Raw genomic sequence first — 24,838 nt, 5'->3', positions numbered from 1 at the left:
TTAAAAATTCCAAACATTTAAATGCTCTAAAAGAAGGAGCCAGTGGTGTTAAAAAGGGTGGTAAGGGAAGTCATATTTCAGATTTGTACCACATACATATGAACAAATACTTTTAAAAACTCTTTGAAACTCTTGGAAAGCGCCTAGTCTGAAACCTCCATGATTGGAGACGACATACATATTATTTTCTGTGGAAACACTGAAACTACTGACACAGCAGAACAGGGAAAAACTGACATACACCTGAAGAAAGTCTCTGGGGAATGAAAATTAAAATGCTTCCCTTTATTGTACACCAAAACATGTTCAGATTTATCTACTAAGCCAATATGGCCAAGGATCCTCTAGTAACATTTACTTTTACAGTTAAGAAAAGCACATAGAAGAGACAAATGCATTAAAATAACCATGCTTGTCTAGCTAAGCTGATATACCCTCTAACAAGATCCCTCCTGCTTTGGACACACCTTAGTGTTACTGAGCTCCTGAGGCCACATCCTCAGTCGTCAATGATTGTCACCAGTGTGGTGTCACACTGACAGATTCCGTGCAATATCAGACATGTGGAGAACTTTAAAACGTCATGAGCATATCACGTTCTTGTACACTGGTATAGAATGGCCTCCCAAAGATGAAGGAATGTAGACCTGGTTTAATCTTCTCAGCCAATGCCATTATTATGTTAAGATCGCCCTCTGCTGTTAAGTCAAGATCTACCTTCAAGTTACGAAGAGACTTAAAAGGTTTTTTTCCTTTTTGCCTGCAAGACAATAAAAACGTGAGTTGTAAAAAAAAGCATAAGAAGTTTCTCAGAACCTGATTTCTATTATCTGTTCACTTACGTGTCATCCTCTATGTATTTTATTAAAGTTAAGGCTTTTCTGTGCAAGACCAGCAGAAATTGTGCAAGGAAAGTACTCCTTAGAGACAAGCCAGGCTTCAGGTGAAAGATCTGTCAAAAATTATATCAAAATATTAGGTAGACATGGAAATTCGAAAACCATTTTAAGAATGTGGAAAATAAAGAGACATGGCAAACACATGTAACATATCCTTAATTATTTTACATACAGTCAACCTGCTTGCTTAGTTTTCTATCTGCTCAGATGCAATACATTAAGCTGTTTTACAATTCTGTTTGGATACAATATTATTTTTCTTTTAAGTTAAAATTATCTGAAATTATTCTCAGTCAGGTAGCTTTCTCAATACTGTAACTGTTGACAGTGTTGCACAACAATAGAAAATGTGCATTGTTTTTCATACCTAAGCAGGAGTTTCAGTATTATACCAATATTTTTCTTTCTACTTATGTAGAGACGAATCACAGCAGGAGTATGACGAAGAGCTACCAAACCAACAAATGACCTATTCACATTACATTATCTGTTACTACAGCTCAAAGTACTGAACTTTAGCTCTTATTCTTTCTGAAAAAACAACAATTACCTGATCCAGAAAAGCTTTTACTAAAGTATCTCGATGCAGGATATCTTGAAAGACATTTCTGTAGAAAAGAAAGGAAACAAACATGTGAGGTAATACCATCAAGGGACCCTAACCTTCCAGCATCTGAGCACAGCAATAGCATTACTGTTTACAATCTGGTTGAAATTAGAAGTGAATTTAAAATTTTAATGGTTTCTGATATTTTTAAAGCTAATGCAGAATTTTAAAGCAAAACATTCAGATGAAATGAAATAAACCCAGGAAAGTCACTGCACTTAGCCCTGTTATAACCCTAATTAAACAGGTAATAAATTAACATAAAATGGTCAGAATTATCACTGAAAATGAATTTCAACAATATTTAATGCAATAAAACTACTGCAGGACTTGATAAATTCCTCCAAATCAAATGTAACTACCAGAGCTGAAAGAGCTTCTCAAAAGCAAAAAAAATTTGTGTACTTTATTAGCAAATGGGCTTTCTACTCATTCACTCTCCTGTCCCAAATCAAGTCACTTCGTGAGATGTGAGAGGAGTACGTACAAATCAGGTGTAAAACTCTCATCAGTGTGGATAATATGATCTTGAGACATTTCTTCATCTGAATTAGCTCTCCAAAATGCTGTCAGCTCTGATCTCATGTATCGTCGTTGGTTATAGATGTGCTCATGACAAGGGGGCATTTGCTTCACTGTATTGACATCCACATCTATATGTGTGGTAGGGTATGGGGCATACATTACTTGACGGAAGGGCAACACGAAGCTTCCTGTTGCATCCTGGTTTAGTGAAAAAAAATATTATTCCAGTTGAAAGTGCGAAGCTGTACTGAACAAAACAATATTAAAGCATCATGCCTAAATTTTATACCCCAACTGTTGAAACATATTTTATTTAAGAGAACTGGTGGCTGTATCCTAGTAATAAGTCCTTAATACTGGATGATTCCCTTAAAATAACAGTGAAAACAGGCACTGAGGTGACCTGTGTATTACAGTATATCATTACCTGGCTCATAAGCCCATTAGCATTACAATACTATATTTAGCTGGTAAGTTCTGACTGCTCACCAGAGCAAGAGGCATTGTTTTTCTATTCATCTTCACACATTGTTGCAGCCTATTTAAAATATTTGGAAACTGCAAGACTGATGCAACTGTTCCTTCTTCGGTTTTGGTACAACACAAAAACTTAATGCCTTTTGGGATTCCAGCACCAAGCAGACAAAAGAGTATTATTATTGTACCTCAAAGTACAGGAACAATTCTGAACAATCCTCAAGAAACAGATTGGAAAAGACTGGCTGGGAATTTTAACATGCAAATAGTTACATGGAAAGCCGCAGGACCAGAAAAGAATCAAGGGAAGATGACATATTTCTTGGAACATGAATGTGTGTATGTGTATGCGTATCGTATGCACAAACACACTGGAGGATGTTCTTTAACTACAGAAGAACAAACTTTTCTACGTATACTTACTTTAAGCAAGCCTTGAACAAAAAGTCCTGACTCGTATTTGAAAGACGACTCACTTCTACAGAGCCTGGAACACTTTCGTTCAGATGGTGTAAGAAACAGACACAATGTTCTCACAATCTGCATTAAAAAGAACAGTTTTGAAAAACTTTAAAATGTAAGGAAGAAAGTCTGACTAGACTGTGTTAGGCACTTCAAATGATGAACAAAAGTTGATGATACTTACAGAAAAGCCAAAACTTTACCAAGGCCACAGAACAGTGACAAGCTTACATTATTAAGCTGTACGCCATGCTATTCCAACTTCTTGTCAAATGATGAAAAAATCCAACACTCTTTTGCAAAGTGTGCTTTTCATCCAATTATGTAGAACAAATCACTTTTGCCTTCTTCTACCTCTACTACATAAACATGAGCCACTGTGATTACTTTCCTAGCCTTTTAAGTCTCTTGTTTTATTCATTCCCTATTGAAATAGCAGTTATTGTCTCAAATCAGGCAAGTCAATTTCCTAAATAAGTACCCATGCTTATTTCCTCAGTAATTTCCTTAAACTCTCAATTAAAATGAATACAGGTACTTCATTATCCATTTTCAAACTCCTGAAACAGCTAGCAGTAATCACTCCAAATACAACATGTATTACATTCTGCTAATCTTTCAGTCTTTACCCGCAGTGTCCTATCTGCGTCTGAGGTATTTGAAAAGGCTCTATCTTGCACAATGTCTTTCTGCAGTATCTAAAACAATGACAACAGAGTTTTTGACTGATGCTTTTCGCCACAAGATGCCACAGGTGTTTTTTACTTCAAGGCACGCTAAAGTATGCCATTAAGGAAGCAATTACTTCAGAACAGTTGTACCGTGACACAAGGAGCATGCTGCTGATAAGAACACATGTAGAATTAATGTATGAAATTTACCCTGGATGTATCTTGAGTCTCACACTCTTTTACACTGTTTTTTTTCTATAGTGTTTAGCTTATTGATACATAATTTTACATATTCATAACCATTTAGACCTTAATTCCTTTTCATTAACTATTTCATGATCTGTAGGCTTTTTCTAACTACCTACACCTTTAACATTTCCTTATATTATATATAGTATATGTGTGTGAGTATGTATATAACATAACATTTCCAATAACCTAATAGTGTGTAAATCTTACATCTCTGAAAACTTACATATTAACTATGGTTAGCTGATTTCAGCTAAGATCTGAGAATTTTCTTCTCTCTGGTTTCCCTGTGAGTTTCCGCAGTTATTGCTGATTTGACCAGAGGTGCTTTAACACCATTGCTAATACATATAAAACAATGCATCCCCTCTGCCCCAATTTTTATAAAGGGTCATGAACTGTTTCTTTTAAAACACAGGTTTACTAAAGATGCTTTGAATTTTAAAAAAAACCCTGTTATATTTCTTTATGGAAAGGAGACCTGCATACTATGAAACACATAATATATAATATATATAGTTTACAAGTAATGTATAATATATTCAGCAGGCCCACTGTTTGCAATTTTTTTTCACACTGAAGAAATATATGTAGGTTCCACGAAACACAAGCAGCTCATGATGCAGAAGTATGTTTATTGCCCACTGCTAAGAGGAATTACGCAGATACTAATTGCTTAAGAGTATACAGACAATACTAATTGATGTGATTATTGTCTGTATACTCACTGTTAGCAGTGTTCCCCAGGACTCAGTTTTGGGGCCGGTCCTGCTTAACATCTTTACTGATGATTTGGACATGGAGAGTGAGTGCACCCTCAGTAAATTTGCTGGGTGAGAGTGTTGATCTGCTTGAGTGTAGGAAGGCTCTGTAGAGGGACCTGGATAGACTCAATCAGTGGACAAAGGACAACTGCATGAGGTTCAATAAGGTGAAGTGCCAGGTCTTGCAGTCGGGTTACAACAACCCCCTGCAGCGCTACAGGCTGGGGGAGGAACGGCTGGAGAGCTGCTCAGCAGAAAGGGCCCTGGGGGTGCTGGTTGACAGCCGGCTCAATATGAGCCAACAGTGTGCCACGTAGCCAAGAAGGCCAATGGTATCTTGGCCTGTATCAAGAACAGTGTGGCCAGCAGGATTAGGGAAGTGATCATCCCCCTGTACTTGGCACTGGTGAGGCCACATCTTGAGTACTGTGTCCAGTTCTGGGCCCCCCACTTTAAAAAGGACACTGAGGTGCTGCAGCATGTCCCACGAAGGGCAAGAAGGCTTATGAAGGGCCTAGAAAACATGAGGAATGGCTCAGGGAGCTGGGTTTGTTTAGTCTCAAGGAGAGGAGGCCCAGGGAGCACCTCATCATTCTCTACAAGCCCCTGAAAGGAGGTTGTAGCCAGATGGGGGCCAGCCTCTTTTGCCGTGCCTGCAGTGAGAGGACAAGAGAAAACGGCCTTAAGCTCAGGCAGGGGAGATTCAAGCTTAATATTAGAAAAAAAATTTTCCCTGTTAGGGTGGTCAGGCATTGGAATAGGTTTCCTGGGGAGGTGGTGGAGTCACCACTCTTGGCGGTGTTCATGAGGTGTCTGGATCTAATGCTGAGTGACGTGGCTTAGGGGTTACAGTGGCAGTGCTGGGTGGACAGTTGGACTTGACCATCTTAAAGGTTTCCTTCCCCCTTGATGATTCTATGACATAGCTGAAATGGACAAGCCAGTCACATCTCCTAACAGTTAGCATTTAAGTTCAGCTTTTGGAAAGTACGTTACCTTATTTACTTTTTCTGCACTGCTTCCTACGACTACTGAACAACCACAGGTCTGCAGGTGTGAACTAATTGCACTGCAAGTAAAAACAAACATAGGTTAAAACACTTAATCAAACTTTTCAAATGAAACAATTGACAAGAAGAATAAAGTGCTCCTATAGCCTATAGGCCCATAACCGTAGGACTTTCAACAGTTGTGTAGGTAACTGCTGAAATCCAAAATTTCAACAGTTTCTGCAGTATTGAAAGCATGTGACACTGTATAAATAGAGGGCACTAAGCACTACATAAATTAATACAGTTACACAGGAGATGTTATGAAAAGTAAAAGAACATCAATTAAAACCTATGAAATATGCTTTCCCGCAGGAAGAGACCAAGTTGCTCTCAAGTTCAACTAGTTCCACTTAAACATTAAAAACAGGGCAAAAAGAGAAATACACAATTCATAAGCACTCTATACACCATACCATATTTATACACAACTCAGGTTTTTTGCTATTTCATAAAAATGTAAGACTTTGACTTACAGTCTCAAAAAATTAAATATAAGTATCAAAGAAAAATTATATTTGTATCTTTGACAACCATCTACAGAGATGCAGCTATTAGCCCAGAGCCATTATTCTAAAAACACAGAAGCCTTTATAGCATTTTATAGACAAAAATCTCAAAAAGCCAAATACATGTCACTGTCCCCCCTCCTAAACTATTCCAATACAAGTTCACATGCACATACAGATAGACACATTTAGATGCACACACAAGTTTAAACCATTTTACTACACCATAAATCAAAACTGAATTTCATACTTGAGAAGAAAGCCTTCATGGCAACTATCCCCAATGTCATCATCATTGAGCACTGTGTCACTTATCTGAAATACAAGTAAATATATAAAAAAGTTAGACAAGGATCTGAAACATCTTCCAATTAATTGATTTTCACTTTTATTGATAGTTGGGAACTTTTGGGGAACTATTTAGGTTGCAGGATTTCTCTAAAAAGCACAACCTTAAAAAGACCTTCTGACGTCAAAGAATTTTAAAAATGAGAAAGTCACTTGGTTATTACATGTTCTTCACCAGTCACAAGTCAGGTTCCTCCTAGTGTTTTTTTATTTCTACGACCTTGTCCAGAACACTTTAATTTAGTGAATGTCAGATCACTTCTACTTCTTCCATACAGTGAGAACACTATAATGCGCTGCAAAAGGTATCAAAATCAAATCCATTTATCTGTCCATTCATTTTGGTTTGCATCAAATAGTCTTTGCGATCTTAAAACGGTATCATCCTAAGCAGTTAATTTTGCTAAGTGCTGACCATAAAAACCACTGCCATTCCCTACACCACTTCGAAGAACTTGATGTGAGACAAACTTACAAGAATTTAGGAAAACAGCCGCCTTTTCTCTGCCAAAGTGAGTATCAAACCAGAGGGCCAAATTTACTTTTTTTATCCAGAGGGCTAAAGCCACTTTTTTTATTCAGAATATAAATAAAACAAGGACTTACATCTATTTCTTCTGGAACACTGTGTGATTTCATAGATGAAAGGAGTTCCATTACAGGAATGACTTCTCCTGTCAGCATTGGAATGATGCTCTGGCCCTGCACAATAAATAAAATGCTTGAAGAAAAAGCACATTGGGTAGTATTAGAAGTTACTAATATGAACTTGCTATATAACATGCAAAACATTGTTAACTTCCTATTATTTGGAAGGGTGGTATGAGCAGAAATCGATGTATAGACTTCTTAGGCTTTACTCATCAATAGACATGAACTGGAAACACATATTTGGCTTTCCAACATCATGTCTCAAATATATTTCCAGGGTCTTATGCTAATTTTCACAATCACTTTTGAGGGACCTAGATAAGAAGTATTTGGAGTGAGCTGATCTATCATCCTATATTACATGCAACCACTGTCAAGCATTTTACATCTAAGTCTAATGTTTTAACAGTAACAGGAAACCAAAACCAGGCATATTAGTAATTAACATACAAAAATACTTCTCTGATTTACCTATCACAAGAAACTGAAGCCACAATTTCACATTTAGAGTTTCAGAAATCAAATTCTTCTCACAGTCTTATCCATTAGGTCTCCAACCACATTCCAACATGACACTGTACATCTCTGTAACTCAAAAAGGTGACCTAACCTAGTGAAAAACCAACCTTGATAGGAAGCCGGCATGACTCTATGGAAGCTCCTGCCTTTATAGAGCTTCACGTTCAAGTACATGACTTTCCTTCTGAAAGGTAATATTCTTCACAGATTTCCCTAAAGTGATGAAATATATTTTCCTTCTACTTGATCACAGCTCCCATCATCCTATCTTCAAAAACTTTGAATCCTGTGCATGGCACATCATCAGCTAGTCCACAGTATCTTCCTGGATCCCAAAAATAAGCAGCAGTTCTACAGTCATCAGATGTAGCCAAACAGTTTTGCGATGGTGTGCCATATGCATGAACCAGGTGGCCCTTACCTGATCCTCCATTCTTTCTGTGCCTTCCAAGACAATCTTCTGGAAATGTTCTTGCCTCTCCTGAGCAAGAGAAGCAGTTAGATACAAATGCTCTGTTATTTGTTTATGTATGTATGCACACAACAGTCAAAGGGTACAGTTTCTTCCCTGTGGAGTCACGCTTCTTAGATTCAAATTTTGATGTTCAAGTCTCTTCTCTTTTACAGAGTTGACTTTAGCAGAAGTGATGTCATGCAACAAAGATCAACACTCCCTGCTCTGCCCCCCATCAAACCTCTCCCACGTTTGGGCAGGAGTAGCAGGATAGGGAGCGTGTGATGACAATGACAAAACATGACGTTTCTTCATTACAGATCAAGAAAATGCCAAATGATCGGATTATGGCGAGGAATTCCATTTTATGTATGAGGGTTCCTGATGCAGCAAGAGAAAAATAAGATCTCCAGAATGAGAAAAGTTATTTGACTGGGGAGGGTAGGAAAAAAGGACTTTTTTCCCCCACCTCTTGAGACACTGACACGTTTTCAAAACATTGTCTTATAACCAAGTACAGGAGACATGAAACTCAAAATACACAAAACACAATGTACAAGAAACTGAACAAAGCTCTGAAAACAGACTCATCAGCAGCTGAATAGCAAACAGCATTAAAAATGAACTTAGAATGGAATCAAGTTACTATTCACAAAGAAAATTCAGCATTAATCACTGGAGCAATCAAAACACAGAAAACAGCAGATGCTGAGTGAACTAATAATATGTTTTGCTAGAAGTTGACAGGTTATTGCATTTTTATTGGTTACTCATTAGTTTTCTGTGACCAATCTTCTTCTTCTGTGACCAAAGTTAACCAACTTCAAGTGGGAAAAGAGTTTTCAAGGGGGTTTTTTTGAGTAGATGAATAAGGAATAATCTAGAGTAACTTGTCCTAAAACTTGCCCTAACCATCCAGAAGACACATCTTTGGAAAACAATACTGAAACAAGCCAGATTCCTTCATATCACCTCTGCCCTTCAGTTCAGTGTCAGAGAAGTAAAACATCCTTGACAATGATTTTAAAAGAAGTCAGTCTTCATGAAGATAAGGTTGAACAAATGGTGTAAGCCACTTCTTTTTGGAAACATAACTCCTCAAAATTATTAGACAAACATCTAGAATATAAATTGAAATAGATGAAAAAGGTTTCTAATCCCATATTGATGACTTGCTTTAGAGTTGCTTGTCCTTCTGTGACACTCTGAACACTGCTCCATGTTTCTCCTAATCCTCAAGTTCAGAAGGCTTCTTCTTGTCTCAAGTCTACCTGGAACTGCTGTCTGCCTCTACACAGAACCAGTGAGAGCTGATAATTACAACTATTAGAACTTCCAGAACAGATAGACAGCTCCTTTCAACATTTTTTGTTCTATTTTATATAACCATAGTTGTTGAACTGCCTCAAAGCACAAACTACAAAATGAACATGTTTTAATTCATTATTATTCTACAACTCCTACCTAAATTTTTATCTACATTTTCAAAGCAGTTTTCTCTTCTATATTTAAAAATGAAGAACTGCAGATATATCCAGGGATCTTTGATCTTCCTTAAAAAAAAAAAAAAGACACTAAATATCTATTTCAGAATGTATCAGTCTCTCAGCTAACCCAGCTGACCAATCTGCTACAAGAACATCTGAAAAAGAACAAAGAACTTAATGACTAATTTCTGAGGAAACTAGCAGAAAACATTTTTTTGTCATTTTCAATGCCACTTGATGGCTACTTCCACCGTGAAAACATACTGATATGGATCAATGTCCAAAAACTGAGAATGATGGATAATTCTTATTTGACCACCCATGTTAGAAGTCAGTACAGAGGGCACTAAATGACAAAAGCAATGTAATCAGGAACATGAGATGGCATTCACTTATGTCAAAAGCACTAACATTCAGCAGGCTTTTAGAAGATTGTATTAGGAATGAAATATTTGTGTTTCTACTGTATTGAAAATGAACTTTATGTATTATCCCTCCACTAAAAAGTAAGCCCTAGAAGTACGAAAAGCCAATGTGATGGAAAGCACTCCCAGTCATCATCAGGCAATACAGCAAAAAGGAAACACCACCACAAAAATTAACATCGGCTTGTTACTTCTGTAATTTAATTAGTTCAGATAAGAGCACTCAAAAAGGAAGTTTATAGTATGTTGACTGCAGATGGTAGAACAGAAGAGGTACAAAAACTTTATCAGACAAGTGAGCATTGGCATACACATTACAGCTGACATGCAATCTACTGTTCTAAGACAACCAGGATACCATGAAGATGACAAACATTTTAATTTTTATTATTAGACTGTTACTTATTTTAAAGAAAAATACATAACAATTTTCACTTAATAAGGAAATATCCATAGTGTACCCAAAAGTCAGAGTTCCAATTCTTCAGAAAAATTTAGCATGTTTTCCTTTTTGAGTTTCACAAGTAAATGTATTTTTGTGGTTCTTCCTTTAGTTCTACACAGTTTAACTCCTGCCAAACTGTTTGTTAATACTCTTGTTTTGAAAAATAAAACTGTAAGAGCAATGACAGTATTAATTGCATCAGTTCCCTTTTCTGGATCACAGCAGTGAAAACAATGATTTGAAACACAAAACTTTACAACTCCACCTAGTTTAATACACAAATTGACACAATTAAAAGCAACTACTTAGATGAAATTCAGAGAGATGAAAAACTATACAGGACACCTGAGATAGCCTCGTACAGGTTATATAATATTATAAGGATAAATCACGTGGCTAAAAATCCCAACCTTGTATTTGCTGACATAGTAATTTCATAACTTTTAACCTTCAGAACTGTGTACTTGTAGAGATTAGTCTCCTTAGAATTTCTTGTAAGTTTTGAATTGCTACATTAAAGGTGTCACAGAATCTCAATTCTTGCTTTTTCACATGACAATCTAACAACTGATTTCAGTAATGAACAATTAACCTACCTTATGCATCCATATTCTTCCTTTCCTTATAATATGTGTTAATCTATCCACGCACACTCTGTGAAGCGGCAGGTAGAAGCCAAGTTCACTTTGTGGAAGTATAATTGATAGTCCATATGTGCTTCTGTCTCCATTCCAGTTTCCATCAAAGATTAATGACACAATGATTACCCTTTTTTCTGCCAAAACAAAGAACTTCACATCTATTGCACCACTTTCTGCATTCCGGAGTATTTCTCCATTCAGAGTGTGGTTAGCAAGAAAAGTTATTTCGCCATCACTGAGAAGTACCTGTTCTGTCTTCGGAGCCCAGATATGCCGCACTCGGGGGCCAAGAATATTGTCCCAGTAAGCAAAAGTGGCAGCTAATAAAGGTGACTCGCCATTCAAAGAGATCTCTGTTTTAGCAACTGCAGGAGACGGTGGTGGACAAAGAGCTGACATGCCTGTTTCCTCTCTCGTGTGTAAATGAAATGCTTACATTACCTAAAAAAAAAAAAGTTTTTGCAGGAAAAAACAATAAATTAGAGCAGATCTCATTATCATCTCATCTTATTTTTACATGACCAGATATTGATAGGACAAGGGGAAGGTGTTTTAAACCAAGAGAAGAGATATTTAAATTAGATGATAGGAAGAAATTCTTTACTGTGAGGGTGGTGAGGCACTGGAACAAGTTGCCCAGAGAAGTGGATGCTCAATCCCTGAAAGTGGTCAAGGCCAGGCTGAATGGGGCCCTGAGCAACCTGATCTGGTGGGTGGTATCCCTGCCCAGGGCAGGGTGGGTTGGAACTAACTGATCTTTAAGGTCCCTTCCAACCCAAGCCTTTCTACAATTCTTTTGTTTCCAAATAAGACTCTCAACCTGGCTTCTACACCTGAGATTTCACTGTAGACTTCATTAATTCAGAAGTGTGTATACATATATATACACACACACACATACATATATACATATATATATATATATATATATGTTGCACATAATGAAGAGGTATGCTTTACAAACGTTAGTCAGACGCCAAATAGCCTTTACTCACTACAGAAGTATGAGGAGCCTGCACAACACACAACTTCCGTAAGGAAACTCACATGATAAATACATCCTTTACATCACTGTGGTGTGCAGCGTGTTGTGATACAAGGCAAATGCTCAGCACTTTATAGAATGTACTGATGCATAATTCTTTATCTTATGCAGAAACAGTCCTTAAACACTTTCCCTAGCAGCGTCCAACAACTCTACAGCTTCCCCCTTCTGATGGGGCTGCAGAAGATAACAGGAAGTTCCATCTCCCCTAAAAGTTATGCTACAGCCACAGGAAGACATTAAAAATAAGTTCTACAAACAAACGCAACCCAGGACGGAAAGCTGTAACAGCTAAAACCCACTCATCTCGAGGAAACCTCCCATGACCAGAACTCAGCTTTCCTGTCCCGTCTGCCTGCAGCACCGCACAGGACAGGAGAGGGAACACCCACCTTACTACAGCAGCTCTAACTCAGCAGACCTCTGTATCTGAACTTATTTTCCCTTGTGAGTGACCCACACAGGATCTTCCACGTGCATTTCCTCACACCAGGGGCGTAAATCCCCTTTCTCTCCGGCTCCTATTCAGGATACGCTGGTGCCCCGCCCGGGGAAGCCGAGGCCCACTGACTTGGCCATCTGACACCGTGATTTCAGGGTTTTCAGAGAAGACAAGGCGCCAGCCGCTCGTGCCTCCCTGCATGAGGGGCCGACCAGAGGCTCGCTCTCCCCCCCGCCTCTCCAGCCGCGGCACCTCCGCGCTCCCGGCCCGGATCAGGCCCGTGTCGCACTCTCCGGGTCTGGTCTGAACCTGCCGGGGAGGCGGATGGGGAAACAGCTGCGGGGAGGCTGCTGCGAGGACACCCCGCTCTCCCCCTCGCACAGCGGAGGGACCGCTGGCCCGGCCCCAGCACCGACAGCCCCTGCCCGCCCCGGCCCCGCGCCCCCCTCACCTCCGCTCCAGCCGCCGCTCCGCGCCTGCGCCGCCCCGCCTCCGCCCCGCCCGCTCCTCGCGGGCTCCGCAGGCGCGGAAACGCCTCGGGCGGGGGGAGCGGGGCGGCGTGTCCTGGCTGAGGGGAGCGGGGCCGGTGTGTCCTGGCTGAGGGGAGCGGGGCCGGTGTGCCCTCCGTGACCCGGGGAGCGGGGCCGGTGTGCCCTCCCCGGACGGGGACGGAGCGGGGCGCGGCGGGCGGGTCACAGCTCAGTGCGGCTTGTGGAGGAAGCCAGAAAGCGAAGCCATGTGCCAGGTGCATCCGTTTATGGAGGGGCTTTTAAGCTTTAGAAGACGAAGCCAGCAATGTCGGCATTGGGTTACTGTTCCAAACATGCAGAACAGTGACGGTGCTCGTGGGTAGACCTCGTTTAGTTTTGCAGGTGTATGGAGAATACCTTACCTTCCTCTTCCTTGTGCAGTCCTGTCTGAGGGCCTGCAGGGAAGCCGTAGAGGGACTGTATGTTAGGAATTATAGTAATAGGACAGGGAGTAATGGGTACAAATTAAAAGAAGGGGAAATTTAGTTTAGGTATTAGGAAGAAATGTTTTGCTGTGATGTTGGTGAGATAGTGGAACAGGTTGCCCAGGGAGGTTGTGGATGCCCCATCCCTGGCAGTGCGCAGGACCAGGTTGGACAAGGCCTTCAGCAACATGGTCTAGTGGGAGGTGTCCCTGTCCGTGGCATGGGGGTTGGGATTAGGTGATCTTTAAGGTTCATTCCAAACCCTTCACATGTTATGATTCTATGATTAAAATCACCATCGTCACATGTGAGAGGCATGTGTTTATTTACAGCCTAGAAAGGAAACCTGAGGAGTAGTACCGTGAGGTATCCTGAGGAGTTGTGTCTTGAGCAGGCTGAACATGTCCATATGGGAAGTCTTAATAGCATGCAAGAGACCTGAATTGTGCTTTTTTTGAGTCATACCCTCCCAGTTTATGCACAAAAATCACCCTCCTCAAAATTCTCTGAATCACAAAATTGTTAGGGTTGGAAGGGACCTCTGGAGATCATCTAGTCCGACCCCCACCAAGGTAGGGTTATCTAGAGCTGGTTACACAGACATGTGTCCAGGTGAGTTTTAAATGTCTCCAGAGAAGGAGACTTCCTGGGCAGCCTGTAAAAATTCCTTTAATAATAGGCAATTGTATAGAATCACATTGAAAAATGTAGTCTTCAGCCAGCTAAAGTTTGCCTTTTATGTTACTTGAATTAATGGTTTTAAAAATAAACACTAAACATAAAATGACTTATGTGTTGGATTGTAATTTTAGCTTCTGAGAAGCAGAGCTCCAATAAAAGTAAATGACTAGATAAAATTTATGCACCCATTGCACAAAACCTTGGAGGCATAGCAGAATTAAACTCTAGTTTTAAAAGTTGTTGCTATTTAATTTGTTGAATTCAAAGATTAGGCATCACTGTGGAATTTCGCTACTTACCTCTTGTCTAAATGTTAATCTGTGCAGTTTATAAAAATAGGGTTTGTGTCTTTAATAAGATGGTATAAACTGATTGTCATGTAGTTGTAGACACCAAGCTCTACAGTAAGGAAAGTGCAGTTGATATTAGATCAGTGGTGGTGTAGAATAAGTGAGTCTCTCTGAGTGCTGCAGTGCTAGTGTTGGCAGAGTGGAATTTCTGCCTGTCATAGCAATGTGGTCGTTGCCTTTTTCTTTTCCTTTGCTTTTGCATACTTTCTTCTCACAGAGTAACAATTCCATTGCATATAATCTGAAAAGACTAACAATATTTCTGCAGGTGCCTTTTGTGGGCAGGTCAGAGAAGGTACAGGCTACAGTGCAGGCAGATATTTTTCCCCTGACAGAGAATACATCTGGCTATGAAACCTAATGCTGCACATCTGCAAAGAAATTAGAGTATGAAACACCGAGAAGATGAAAATGAGCTCAGGCACTGAGCTCAGGCAAAAACACATCACAATTTTTTTATATATTTATGATTTTAGTATGGCATCCTGAAGCATTATCGTGACTGATGTCATGCTCTAAAATAAGGGAGTACATAAGCAAAAAGGGAAAGAAAGAAAACAAAATATAGTGGAATTCAGGTGCTCAGCCTCGTGGAGAAAGGCCATGGAAGCATAAGATATTACCAGCTGCCTTGCTGCAGTGAAACTATGCATGCACTCAGACCAATGCAAGTCTGCATCGCTGCATAAAACTGACCTTGAATAAAGCTAATTTCACAGTAATAAAATGAATATTTTTCAGACAGCTTAGATTGCCACAAAATTAATACCCAAGATAAGGGAGAGCAAATGGGAAGGATTGGTTGAGGTTGCAAGAAGCAGGAACACTCAATGGCAGTGTGGAAATCAGTGCTGAGGTTATGGTTTATTGCACGTATAAACAACATGAAGGCAGGTTTAGAGGAAACAAAGCTTGGCCTCCCTTGTCCCTAGCTATTCAGTACTATAAGAGGTGAATGATGGAACTTTCATCAGTACTTCTGGTTGATGGTTTAAGGCTGTAGTTTCACATCCACATTAAAACCAGTGAAGTGTGCTTGCACTGTCACTGCGTGTTTATCGAGTCTCTTGTTACTAGTTTTAACTCATTTTTAGAAACACTGGCTTCAGGAGGTGCTAGAGCCCATGCAAATTTGAGCTTGACCTGTGAATATAAATTGATTTCACACAACTTCTAGTATTGATTCTAGCTGCATCCCACCAGATGTTTGTGTCTGAGTGGTGCTATCCCTGACTGCTCTCACGATGTTCTTACTTCACAGATGACAGAACCAGAGAATCAGTCAGGTGGGAAGGGACCACAGTGGGTCATATGGTCCAACTTCCCTGCCCAAGTGGGATCATCCCAGAGCACATTGCACAGGATTGTGTCCAGACAGATCATCTCCAGCAACAGAATGCTATGATATTAAATGACAGAATGCTATGTTATTAAAATTATTAGAAATGGCTCTGCCCAAATTAAGGTGCAAATAAGACCATATGCCAAAGTCAGTAGTATGGATTTTATTTAATAGTAAATGTGAGGCAGAGAAAGAGAAAGAAATAGGAAAAAGGAGTAGCGGGGAAGAAAGAGAGTGACAGATACAGGGATTAAATAGAGAATGTGTCACCACTCCATAGAACTCAGTGGCATCCCATGGGTCCTCTTCTAGTCTGCTTGGTGGTGAGGGTCCCACAAAACATAGAGTCCAATGGGGGAAGCTTTGCAGTCTCTTGTGACAGGTTCTGGATTTGTTGCATCACTTGCATCACAGTGCAGTCCTCTGGTAGTGGAAGGCCTCAGGAATGAGTCGGGTGGGGGGAAGGAGGGGATCTTTCATGGTTTATGACCCCTTCTCAGCTGCCTCTCCTGTGAATGTCCCGTGTATATGTGTTCTATCTGGAGGGGGTGTTTTACTCCTTCTGCTTTGTGTGGAGAGATTTTGCCATCACACACCCAAACCCCTTCTCTTCCTTCACCTGCTGAGCTTTGTTTACTTCTCCTTTGACCTCAGCTAATTAGTCAATAGTCTTATCTCAAGTTCCGATCACCAGTCGGGAGGCACACTGGCGGGGCGGTGAGGGAGTGCTTCGGTTGTTGCTTCCTTGCAGTTTGACAAAAAGTTTCTATGATTTTGACAATGGTTAAGACATTAACAACATTTCATTCTATCACACAGACTCCCCAACCTCTCTGGGCAATTTGTTCTCATGCAATCACTAAATGCACGTGACAACGTAGGGACCCATTAATTTCTGTGACAGAAAGCAGCTTGCAATTCTAGACTCACTCCGTGGAAGTTAACAATTTTCAAAATGAAAGTGAGGTATCCAGAATTTTGAAGTGCTGAGGTATTTTATCCTTTTTTTTTTTTATGAACCTTTTACACAGGGAAAGGGTAATTCAGTCCCCTAAAGAAAAGTGTTATATCTCTTCCAGCCCACATGACTGGTAAAATTACTACAGAAGATCTATATAGATGAATGGTGGAATGAAGAATATACGTGACAAAAGAGCTTTCAGCAAATAGCTATGTTCAGGGAACACTCGGCTTCCTCACCTATCCTGGCTGGATATGTGCTCCTAAATTTTACAAAACAGCCCTTCAGCTCCGTACAGGTTGGATAGATAGACTGTGGATTTAGGTGGTAAAGATCATAGAATCATAGAATCATAGAATAGGTAGGGTTGGAAGAGACCTCCAAGATCATCAAGTCCAACCCCTGATCCAACTCCAATTACTATATCATGGCACTAAGGGCCACGTCCAATCTCTTTTTAAAAACCTCCAGGGATGGTGAATCCACCACCTCTCTGGGTAGGCCGTTCCAATGTCTGATAACCCTCTCTGTAAAGAATTTTTTCCTAACATCTAACCTAAACCTCCCCTGGCAGAGCTTGAGCCCATGTCCCCTTGTCCTATTGTTGGTTGCCCGGGAGAAGAGACCAACCCCCGCCTGGCTATAACCTCCCTTCAGGTAGTTGAAGAGAGTGATGAGGTCGCCTCTAAGCCTTCTCTTCTCCAGACTAAACAACCCCAGCTCCCTCAGCCTCTCCTCATAGGACTTGTGTTCAAGTCCCTTCACCAGCCTCGTTGCTCTTTTCTGGACCCGCTCCAGCACCTCAATGTCCTTCCTGAACTGAGGGGCCCAGAGCTGAACACAATACTCAAGGTGTGGCCTCACCAATGCAGAGTACAGGGGAAGGATCACTTCCCTGCTCCTGCTGGCCACACTGTTCCTGATGCAGGCCAGGATGCCATTGGCCTTCTTGGCTATCTGAGCACACTGCTGGCTCATGTTCAGCCTCCTGTCGATCAGCACCCCCAAGTCCTTTTCTGCCTGGCTGCTCTCCAGCCACTCTGTCCCCAGCCTGTAGCGCTGCAGGGGGTTGTTGTGGCCAAAGTGCAGGACCCGGCACTTGGCCTTGTTGAACTTCATTTCATTGGAGTTTGCCCATCTCTCCAGTCTATCCAGATCCCTCTGCAGAGCCCTCCTGCCTTCCGGCAGGTCGACACTCCCTCCCAACTTGGTGTCATCTGCAAATTTGCTGATGATGGACTCAATCCCCTCATCTAAATCATCGATAAAGATGTTAAAAAGGACTGGGCCCAGCACTGACCCCTGGGGGACACCACTGGTGACCGGCTTCCAACTGGATGCAGCTCCGTTCACCAGCACTCTCTGGGCCCGGCCCTCGAGCCAGTTCCTGACCCAGCAGAGAGTGCCCCTGTCCAAGCCGTGGGCTGCCAGCTTTTCCAGGAGTATGCTATGGGAGACAGTGTCAAAGGCTTTGCTGAAGTCCAGATAGACCACATCCACAGCCTTTCCCTCGTCCACCAGGTGGGTCACCTGATCGTAAAAGGAGATCAGGTTGGTCAAACAGGATCTGCCCCTCCTAAACCCGTGTTGGCTGGGTCTGATCCCTTGTCCATCCTGTAGCTGCTGTGTGATTTCACACAGGATAATCTGCTCCATAAGATAATTAACTCTTTCTTGGCTGCTGAAATCACCCTGAGAGTTCCTCTTCAACAGTCACAATTTGAAAAATGGAACCCCAAATTTAGTGTCTTAAAAGATGCCTGGCATTGATTAGAAATACTTAAAATAAAAAAAAAAGTCCAAAGGTGGTGCTGTTTTATTTATGATGGAGCAGTGGTCATGTGAGCTCTGAGTGTTTACTTGATTCCAGAGCTGTTTTCAAAAACATAGCAAGACAGGATCTGCTATAATAAGCACCAGGGTAGTTTTGACTTGGCAAAGTGTTAGGAACGTGGAGTCCACGCTATATTGCTGCATCATCAGTTACAAAGAAATAAATTACACAGCTAAAGGAGAATCCACCATCGAGATATACCCAGCTGTGTTGTTTTATTTTAACACCACTGATGAAGTGTATTGTCTCAACAAGATAATAAATGATGTTAAAGAAAACATGCAATTACCCATCTAGAGTTTAGCTGGCAAGTGGAAATAGACATGTCACTTTCAATAAATAGCAGATAATAACTTGTGAGATACATATATCTCTATATATGTATAGATAGATACATATATATGATGTACTTCGTAAAACCAAGTTTCTGGTAGCAGTAAGAGCTTAGCTTTACTAGCATTAACCAATTTCCTGTGCTGTTGAAAACAGCTGTTTTCCTCTGGTCTGACCTTTCCCAACCCCAGGTGAGTGTTCCCACTCTCCTTTTTTCACTTGTATTGGTGTTTATGTGAAGATACAATCGAGCTGCATCACAGATCAGTCTTATCTGTCTGAAAACCAATTTCTATTTTGTTTGGGCAGGTAGGCAGGCAAACCTTACTCTGGGAATAGTGTTGTACAGAAGCAAGCATATATCATTATGTCATATTGATCTTCTAACAATGAAACAAAATTGGTCGTAACCCAAGACCATATTTTAAAATGGGAGATGTGTATTTTGAGAAATTTTCAAGTCTGAAAGATGCTGAAAAAACAACTTCAACAGAAGGCTTCTTCAATACATGTTACAAATGAAAAAGGCAGTAGAAACTCTAGCAGCACTGCTTGTTAGGACCATTACATAAACCACTTCCTCCTCATTTTCACTTCTTTTGTTGAGTTTTACTTCTCTTCTTGGGGAAGGCTCTGAGATGTATTGATGAAAATCTGTGGAAACGTGCTAGTTTTAGAAGTGATAGATAGCCCCTGCAGTTTGCCATTGAAGTGCTTGCTGCTGGCAATTAGCAAGCACTAGCCAGCAGCAAGGAGTTTTAAGCAGAGGAAATCTTGTCCTTTTCTCACAGGCTTATGAAAATGGCCCAGTACTACTCGATTAGGATAGTCAGATTTGGGAAATGTTTTAAAATCTTCTCAATAAGTGCATTAGCCTTTATCTGCCAATGAACAGTGGAGTGTAAAGTACTCTCATGGACATTCCAGCTGCCATAAAAGGCACTCTTGAACTTTGGGTAGCAAAACAGCCCAGGTACTTGCCATTACCAAGCAGACTGTGTTAAAGAATTACATTTCCTTCACAACCAGGTATGGCTGAAGAGGGTTAGTCAGGAAGTGTGATGTTTGATGGACACTTCTATACTCTACTGTTTGTTCATATACAAGTACTTTCATTAATTGAAGAAGGGAAATCAGGAAAGCCAGAAAAAGACAATTTATATTTTTTTTAAGTCCAAAGATTTTCATACTAGGACTGAAAATGGAGACTTTAGTTTGTTCAAAGATTTTCATACTAGAACTGAAAATTGGGACTTTAGTTTGTTCATGTTTTGAATCTAAAATCACATATTTTGCAGTACCTTGCCCAGCCATTTTAATGGATCCACAGCATCCAACATAAAAACTTTTGAGACATGGCATTTCTATACTTGAAGGTCTTTATTCTTCCACTTTCACCATAATATTAAGGTACACATTTTTTTAAAACATTGATTTTCTGCTTCGTTATTTCCAATGTGATTTCCACTTGAAAAGAGGACACTGATTTCAAAGGCTGTCAGAGGTGTTACTCTACCATGCTAGATGTAAGGAATGCTTATTGTTTCTGAAGGAAGTATGTAATATATTACCAAATTACTATCATATTCTCTCAAGATATATTTATGTACACTCTTAAAAAGCATGGCAAGATCCTGGTTGTGTTTTATCTTTGGAATGGGTCACAGACTTACTGTAGAATCAGCAGAAGCTGGTTAGTAAGTAGCTGGGTAACAAGCCCAACATGGATAAAAAGTTTTCTCATGTAGTACCTGTGGCCAGTATTCAAAAGGTTTGGTGAAACCATTTCCAGAGAAAAAGGTAGGGCCTTTCTAAAGTCAAGGTTTGTGCTGAGGGAAAGCAGCAGTGTACTTCTGATATCACTGCTGCTTTGGTCCAACCTTACCAGGTCTACTTGGTACATTGTTCTGTAATCAGAAGCACTTTCCGTAAGACTTCATGTAAGCTAAAGGTTTTGGTCAAAGGACAAGCAGGTTTCCTCAGGGGTCATTCAAGGTCTGTCCCAAACTTGAAACCAGCCAGGTCACAACTGTCAACAAAAGGAGGCCTGTCTTCTGCTGAATTCTCCATAATTGCAATTTTCTGTAGTCAGTCAACCTGATTAAATCACCAACTGTTACACATCTGCTTTTCAGTATTTCTGCAATAAGAATCCATTTGCTTTTCAGTTGTTACCTTGGCTACATCTATATATTCTTAGTATCACAACACATTAAAGCAACATACAAAGCTGACATTCTAACCTTTGGTAGCGTGATACGTGCTTCACACAAGATGACCACACTCATGGAGTAATGAACCCTGGGGTGCTACTTGATTCAAAACATAGCAAACAAGACTGCAAGGAAGGAGATGGGATCAGCTGTATCAAAACTGCTTTTGACAGATTTTTCACCAACCTGATCAGCCATGAAAATATGGCTTAGGTTTCTTGTTCATCGTTACAAAGGAGGATTACAATGAGGAACTACAGGGGATTTGGGGATGTGGCAGAAGCAGGTGTCTACATAAAAGTTGTGAAAACCTGCTAACCCAGATGAGCCTCATCTTCACTACAAGAATCATTTTGGTGTTTCATGTGTTTCACAGTGCTCTTTTAAGCATAGCTTGCTGGACTTTTATGATCATCCACTGCTCTAAAACTGTAGAAATATTCAAATCCCCATTGTCAAAACAGGATTTCAGTGTTCCGTTTATATTTATTAACCTGAAATTAATTAGCAGTGAACTAATTAATCAGTGTCAGCAATATCAAAGATAAACTGATACTAAATGCTTTCAAAACACTGATAGCCACTTACAAATTTTTATAGGCCCATCTATATTCCCCCAAAGTTACAAAGACATTCAGGTATGCTGCCTCCCCCCAGTTAAATGGATGGTGTTATATGAAGGTCACAAGCTCATGTCCCCTCTCCTGAGTATCACTGTGTGTGACAGAATATTCGAACTGTTCGTGCATCAGTTCCAATCCTGCAGCCCAGACCCACATACCGCTGAAGAAGCCCCCTGCAAGGTCCCATGGAAGCATGCCAATGAGGGTTAGGGTTCCCTCAGCTGTGTCCTTCACAGAGATGGGGTGCAAGTGCCCAGCGATGACCTGCAGCGAGGCTGCTCTGTCTGCACCAGCAGCTGTCAGGGTGTCCCAGGGCTGCCCTGGCTCTGTCATCCTTTCCACTGCAGATGTTTCTGCTGCTTTTATACAGCTTTTAAGGGTGACTCCTTCTTTTTTTCCAAAGTCTCTCTTAATTGCCTGATTACTGTTTTACCCTCTGATGGTTATCTTTAGCATTATCAGTCTTGGATGCCCCCTGAGATAGTTTTGGTTGTCCCATTCATATTCACCATTATGCTGATGTCCCTATCTGATCCTTTCTTGTCATCTGGCTGTTTGAAACAGAAAAGGGGCATTGCAGACATCCCAGCAGTCACTCTTATACTCTAGCTCTCTGAAATCTGAGCAGGGAAATAACCACAGAAAGATGGTTTTGAAACTGAAAGGATGAGGATCTGGAAGATTCAAATTCTGTCCTGTCTGATTACATATTTGTAACTTGTCCATACATTTAAATGTATTTAAGTTTATAATGCACGAGGCAATATAAGAGTAAAAACCAAAGCATGGAACCTTAAAACAGGCTAACGCTTTGGATAAAACACTCTGTCACTTTGATTTCCAGGTGGAAAACACTTCCACACGTACTTAGAGGGCTGATCACTCCTTCCTTTTAGGTGCATGACATAACATTCTGTGTTAAAACTCCAGCAACTAACTGGGTATGGCTTTACTGCTATCCTCTGTATGTCTCTGTCACTGATTTCAAAGCTCCTACTTCTAGAAAGGAGCAAACTGTTACCAGAATTTCCCGTTCAAAGGATTAGGGGGCAATTCCTAGAAGCTAGATAATGTCTTTGTTGCTCTGACAGTGTCTTGAGCATGTAGTCCATTGGTTAAAATACTTCAAAAGAGTCTCAGTGATACTGGTGTGTTCTGTGCCTGAAGGGAGATCACAAGTTGATGAAGCTGCAAATGTTGAGCTAGTCTACCAAGCTGTTTATTTGGCTTTATTGTCTCACTGCCAGCTCATTTAAATCTCCACATTACAATTCTTTTGCCATTATTGAGACATTTATGGGCATTGAAAAATCTGATTTTTAATTCCTAAAAAATAGTATGGTACCCAAAATTTATGTCTTGTTAGAGCAATATGTTTACCTCTCTCCTGCTTTTCCATCCATTTGTGATAGAAGATTTTTCAGCTAGATTTCACGCAGAGCATTCTTATGAACTCTTAGGTATTTAAACTTCTTTGTGCCTCCTCTTGAGCTAAACAAAATTACTACAGCTATTTTCCTACAGCTCCAAGGCCAAAGAAATATATTCCACTGCACTTAGTGAGACTAAAAGTGGATATCCAAGTCTTCCTAGATCCATAAGACACGTAGCACCTACCTCCAAGCAGAGGCCCTGAGAGTAAATTGCAATCAGAAAATGGCAGTAGTTCTTCATTGAGGGATAGCTGGATATTCAGCTAGACAGCAAAGCAGTGAAGGACTGCCAACTTTGACATTCCCTGCTGGCGCACTTGCTGTCATAGTTAGACACTTCATTATCCAGCAACCCTGTCCTCCTGTCTCCTTGCTGCCATCTTGGCTGCAACTCCAGCACAAATACTGCATTTGAATTTTCCAGAACTGTATGTGACCCAGGAGCCAGTCCTACACTGAACTAAGCAGTGAGGAAACATGATGGTTTCTTAGGACCATGGTAGTTGCCAAGTCACATAGCCTTTCCGTATGGGAAAGTACTAAAATGCAGACACAGCTCAGCACTTTATTATAATCAGCTGGGAGGAGCCACATATGAGTCTGTCTTTCCGTATGGGTGGGTGCAAGCCAAGTATGTAACCACAGGATGAAGCATCCATGGGCTGCATAGATCTTAAGACTGTTGAAGGTGACTAGGTTTTTTCAAGCACCCACATAGCTGGCTAGCAATCACATCAAATGTGTTTAGCAAGCCCTCTGAGCTACATGTAAAGAATTCTGATCAGTGTGTAGTGCCAGATTAGAAATACAAATAGCATTTTATGATACTTAAAATCATTACAGATACTCATTCATGTCTTACAGTTAAACAAAACAGTGACACGATAGGCAGGCGAACCTTGGGTATTAACAAAGGCTGCAGAAGTAAATCTGTGTTGGAGATGTTTTTATTTTGCTGTGTCTTGTTTCATTCTCTGCATTTGCTTTTACTTCCACTGGGATCAGTGGCAAAATTTCCTTAGATTTGCAGGAGAGGAGAGCCTTGCCTTGAGGCAGTGCAGGATGCTGACTGCAGCTGTCAATGACAGCTTTATCTTAGAACAACAATTCAACACTGCCTCATAATGTGTATGATTATTTTCACTGAAGAAAAGATTTGGTAAGTTTCTGCACCTTAATTGATCCTGCTCTGAAGCATTGCAAGGAAAGCTTGATAACAGACTCACACTTCACATCTGCCGCATTCTGTCTTGACTTCAATGTTTGTTTTCTCTGTCCTTATCTGTCAGGCTTGATCATCTTGTTTGGTATGTTTAAATATTAGAGGGTCTTTCTAAATGATACTGAAAAGAATGTGTTGTGATTCATCAAATATTTGTTTTAGTGCTTGGTTGACTGGCTAAACTTGCAGTCATTTATGGTGGGTTTCTGTCTTACAGAAACT

General features: G+C 40.6%; 1 protein-coding gene across 2 annotated transcripts; it reads right to left on the bottom strand.

Moving 5' to 3' along the window:
- Positions 1-284: 284 nt before the first annotated feature.
- On the bottom strand, positions 285-13,160 carry CUNH9orf72 (chromosome unknown C9orf72 homolog). 2 transcript variants are annotated; one of them, XM_027708090.1, is made up of 11 exons: positions 13,121-13,160; positions 11,138-11,623; positions 8,152-8,211; positions 7,167-7,262; positions 6,463-6,527; positions 5,651-5,723; positions 2,932-3,048; positions 1,994-2,229; positions 1,450-1,507; positions 843-952; positions 285-760 (listed from the first exon to the last, which is right to left on the bottom strand). In XM_027708090.1, the coding sequence occupies exons 2-11, from the start codon at positions 11,579-11,581 to the stop codon at positions 574-576; spliced, it is 1,446 nt and encodes a 481-aa protein (XP_027563891.1). In that variant the 5' UTR covers positions 11,582-11,623; positions 13,121-13,160; the 3' UTR covers positions 285-573. The 2 variants fall into 2 exon arrangements, with proteins under 2 accessions (XP_027563891.1, XP_027563892.1); XM_027708091.1 differs by lacking the exon at positions 13,121-13,160 and adding an exon at positions 12,620-13,083.
- Between the last annotated feature and the right edge of the window lie 11,678 nt (positions 13,161-24,838).

The sequence above is a fragment of the Neopelma chrysocephalum genome, unplaced genomic scaffold (assembly GCF_003984885.1).
Source record: "Neopelma chrysocephalum unplaced genomic scaffold, ASM398488v2 Primary Assembly neopelma1_95480, whole genome shotgun sequence".
NCBI classification, from domain to species: Eukaryota; Metazoa; Chordata; class Aves; order Passeriformes; family Pipridae; genus Neopelma; species Neopelma chrysocephalum.
This window is presented reverse-complemented; position numbering and strand designations above follow the sequence as displayed.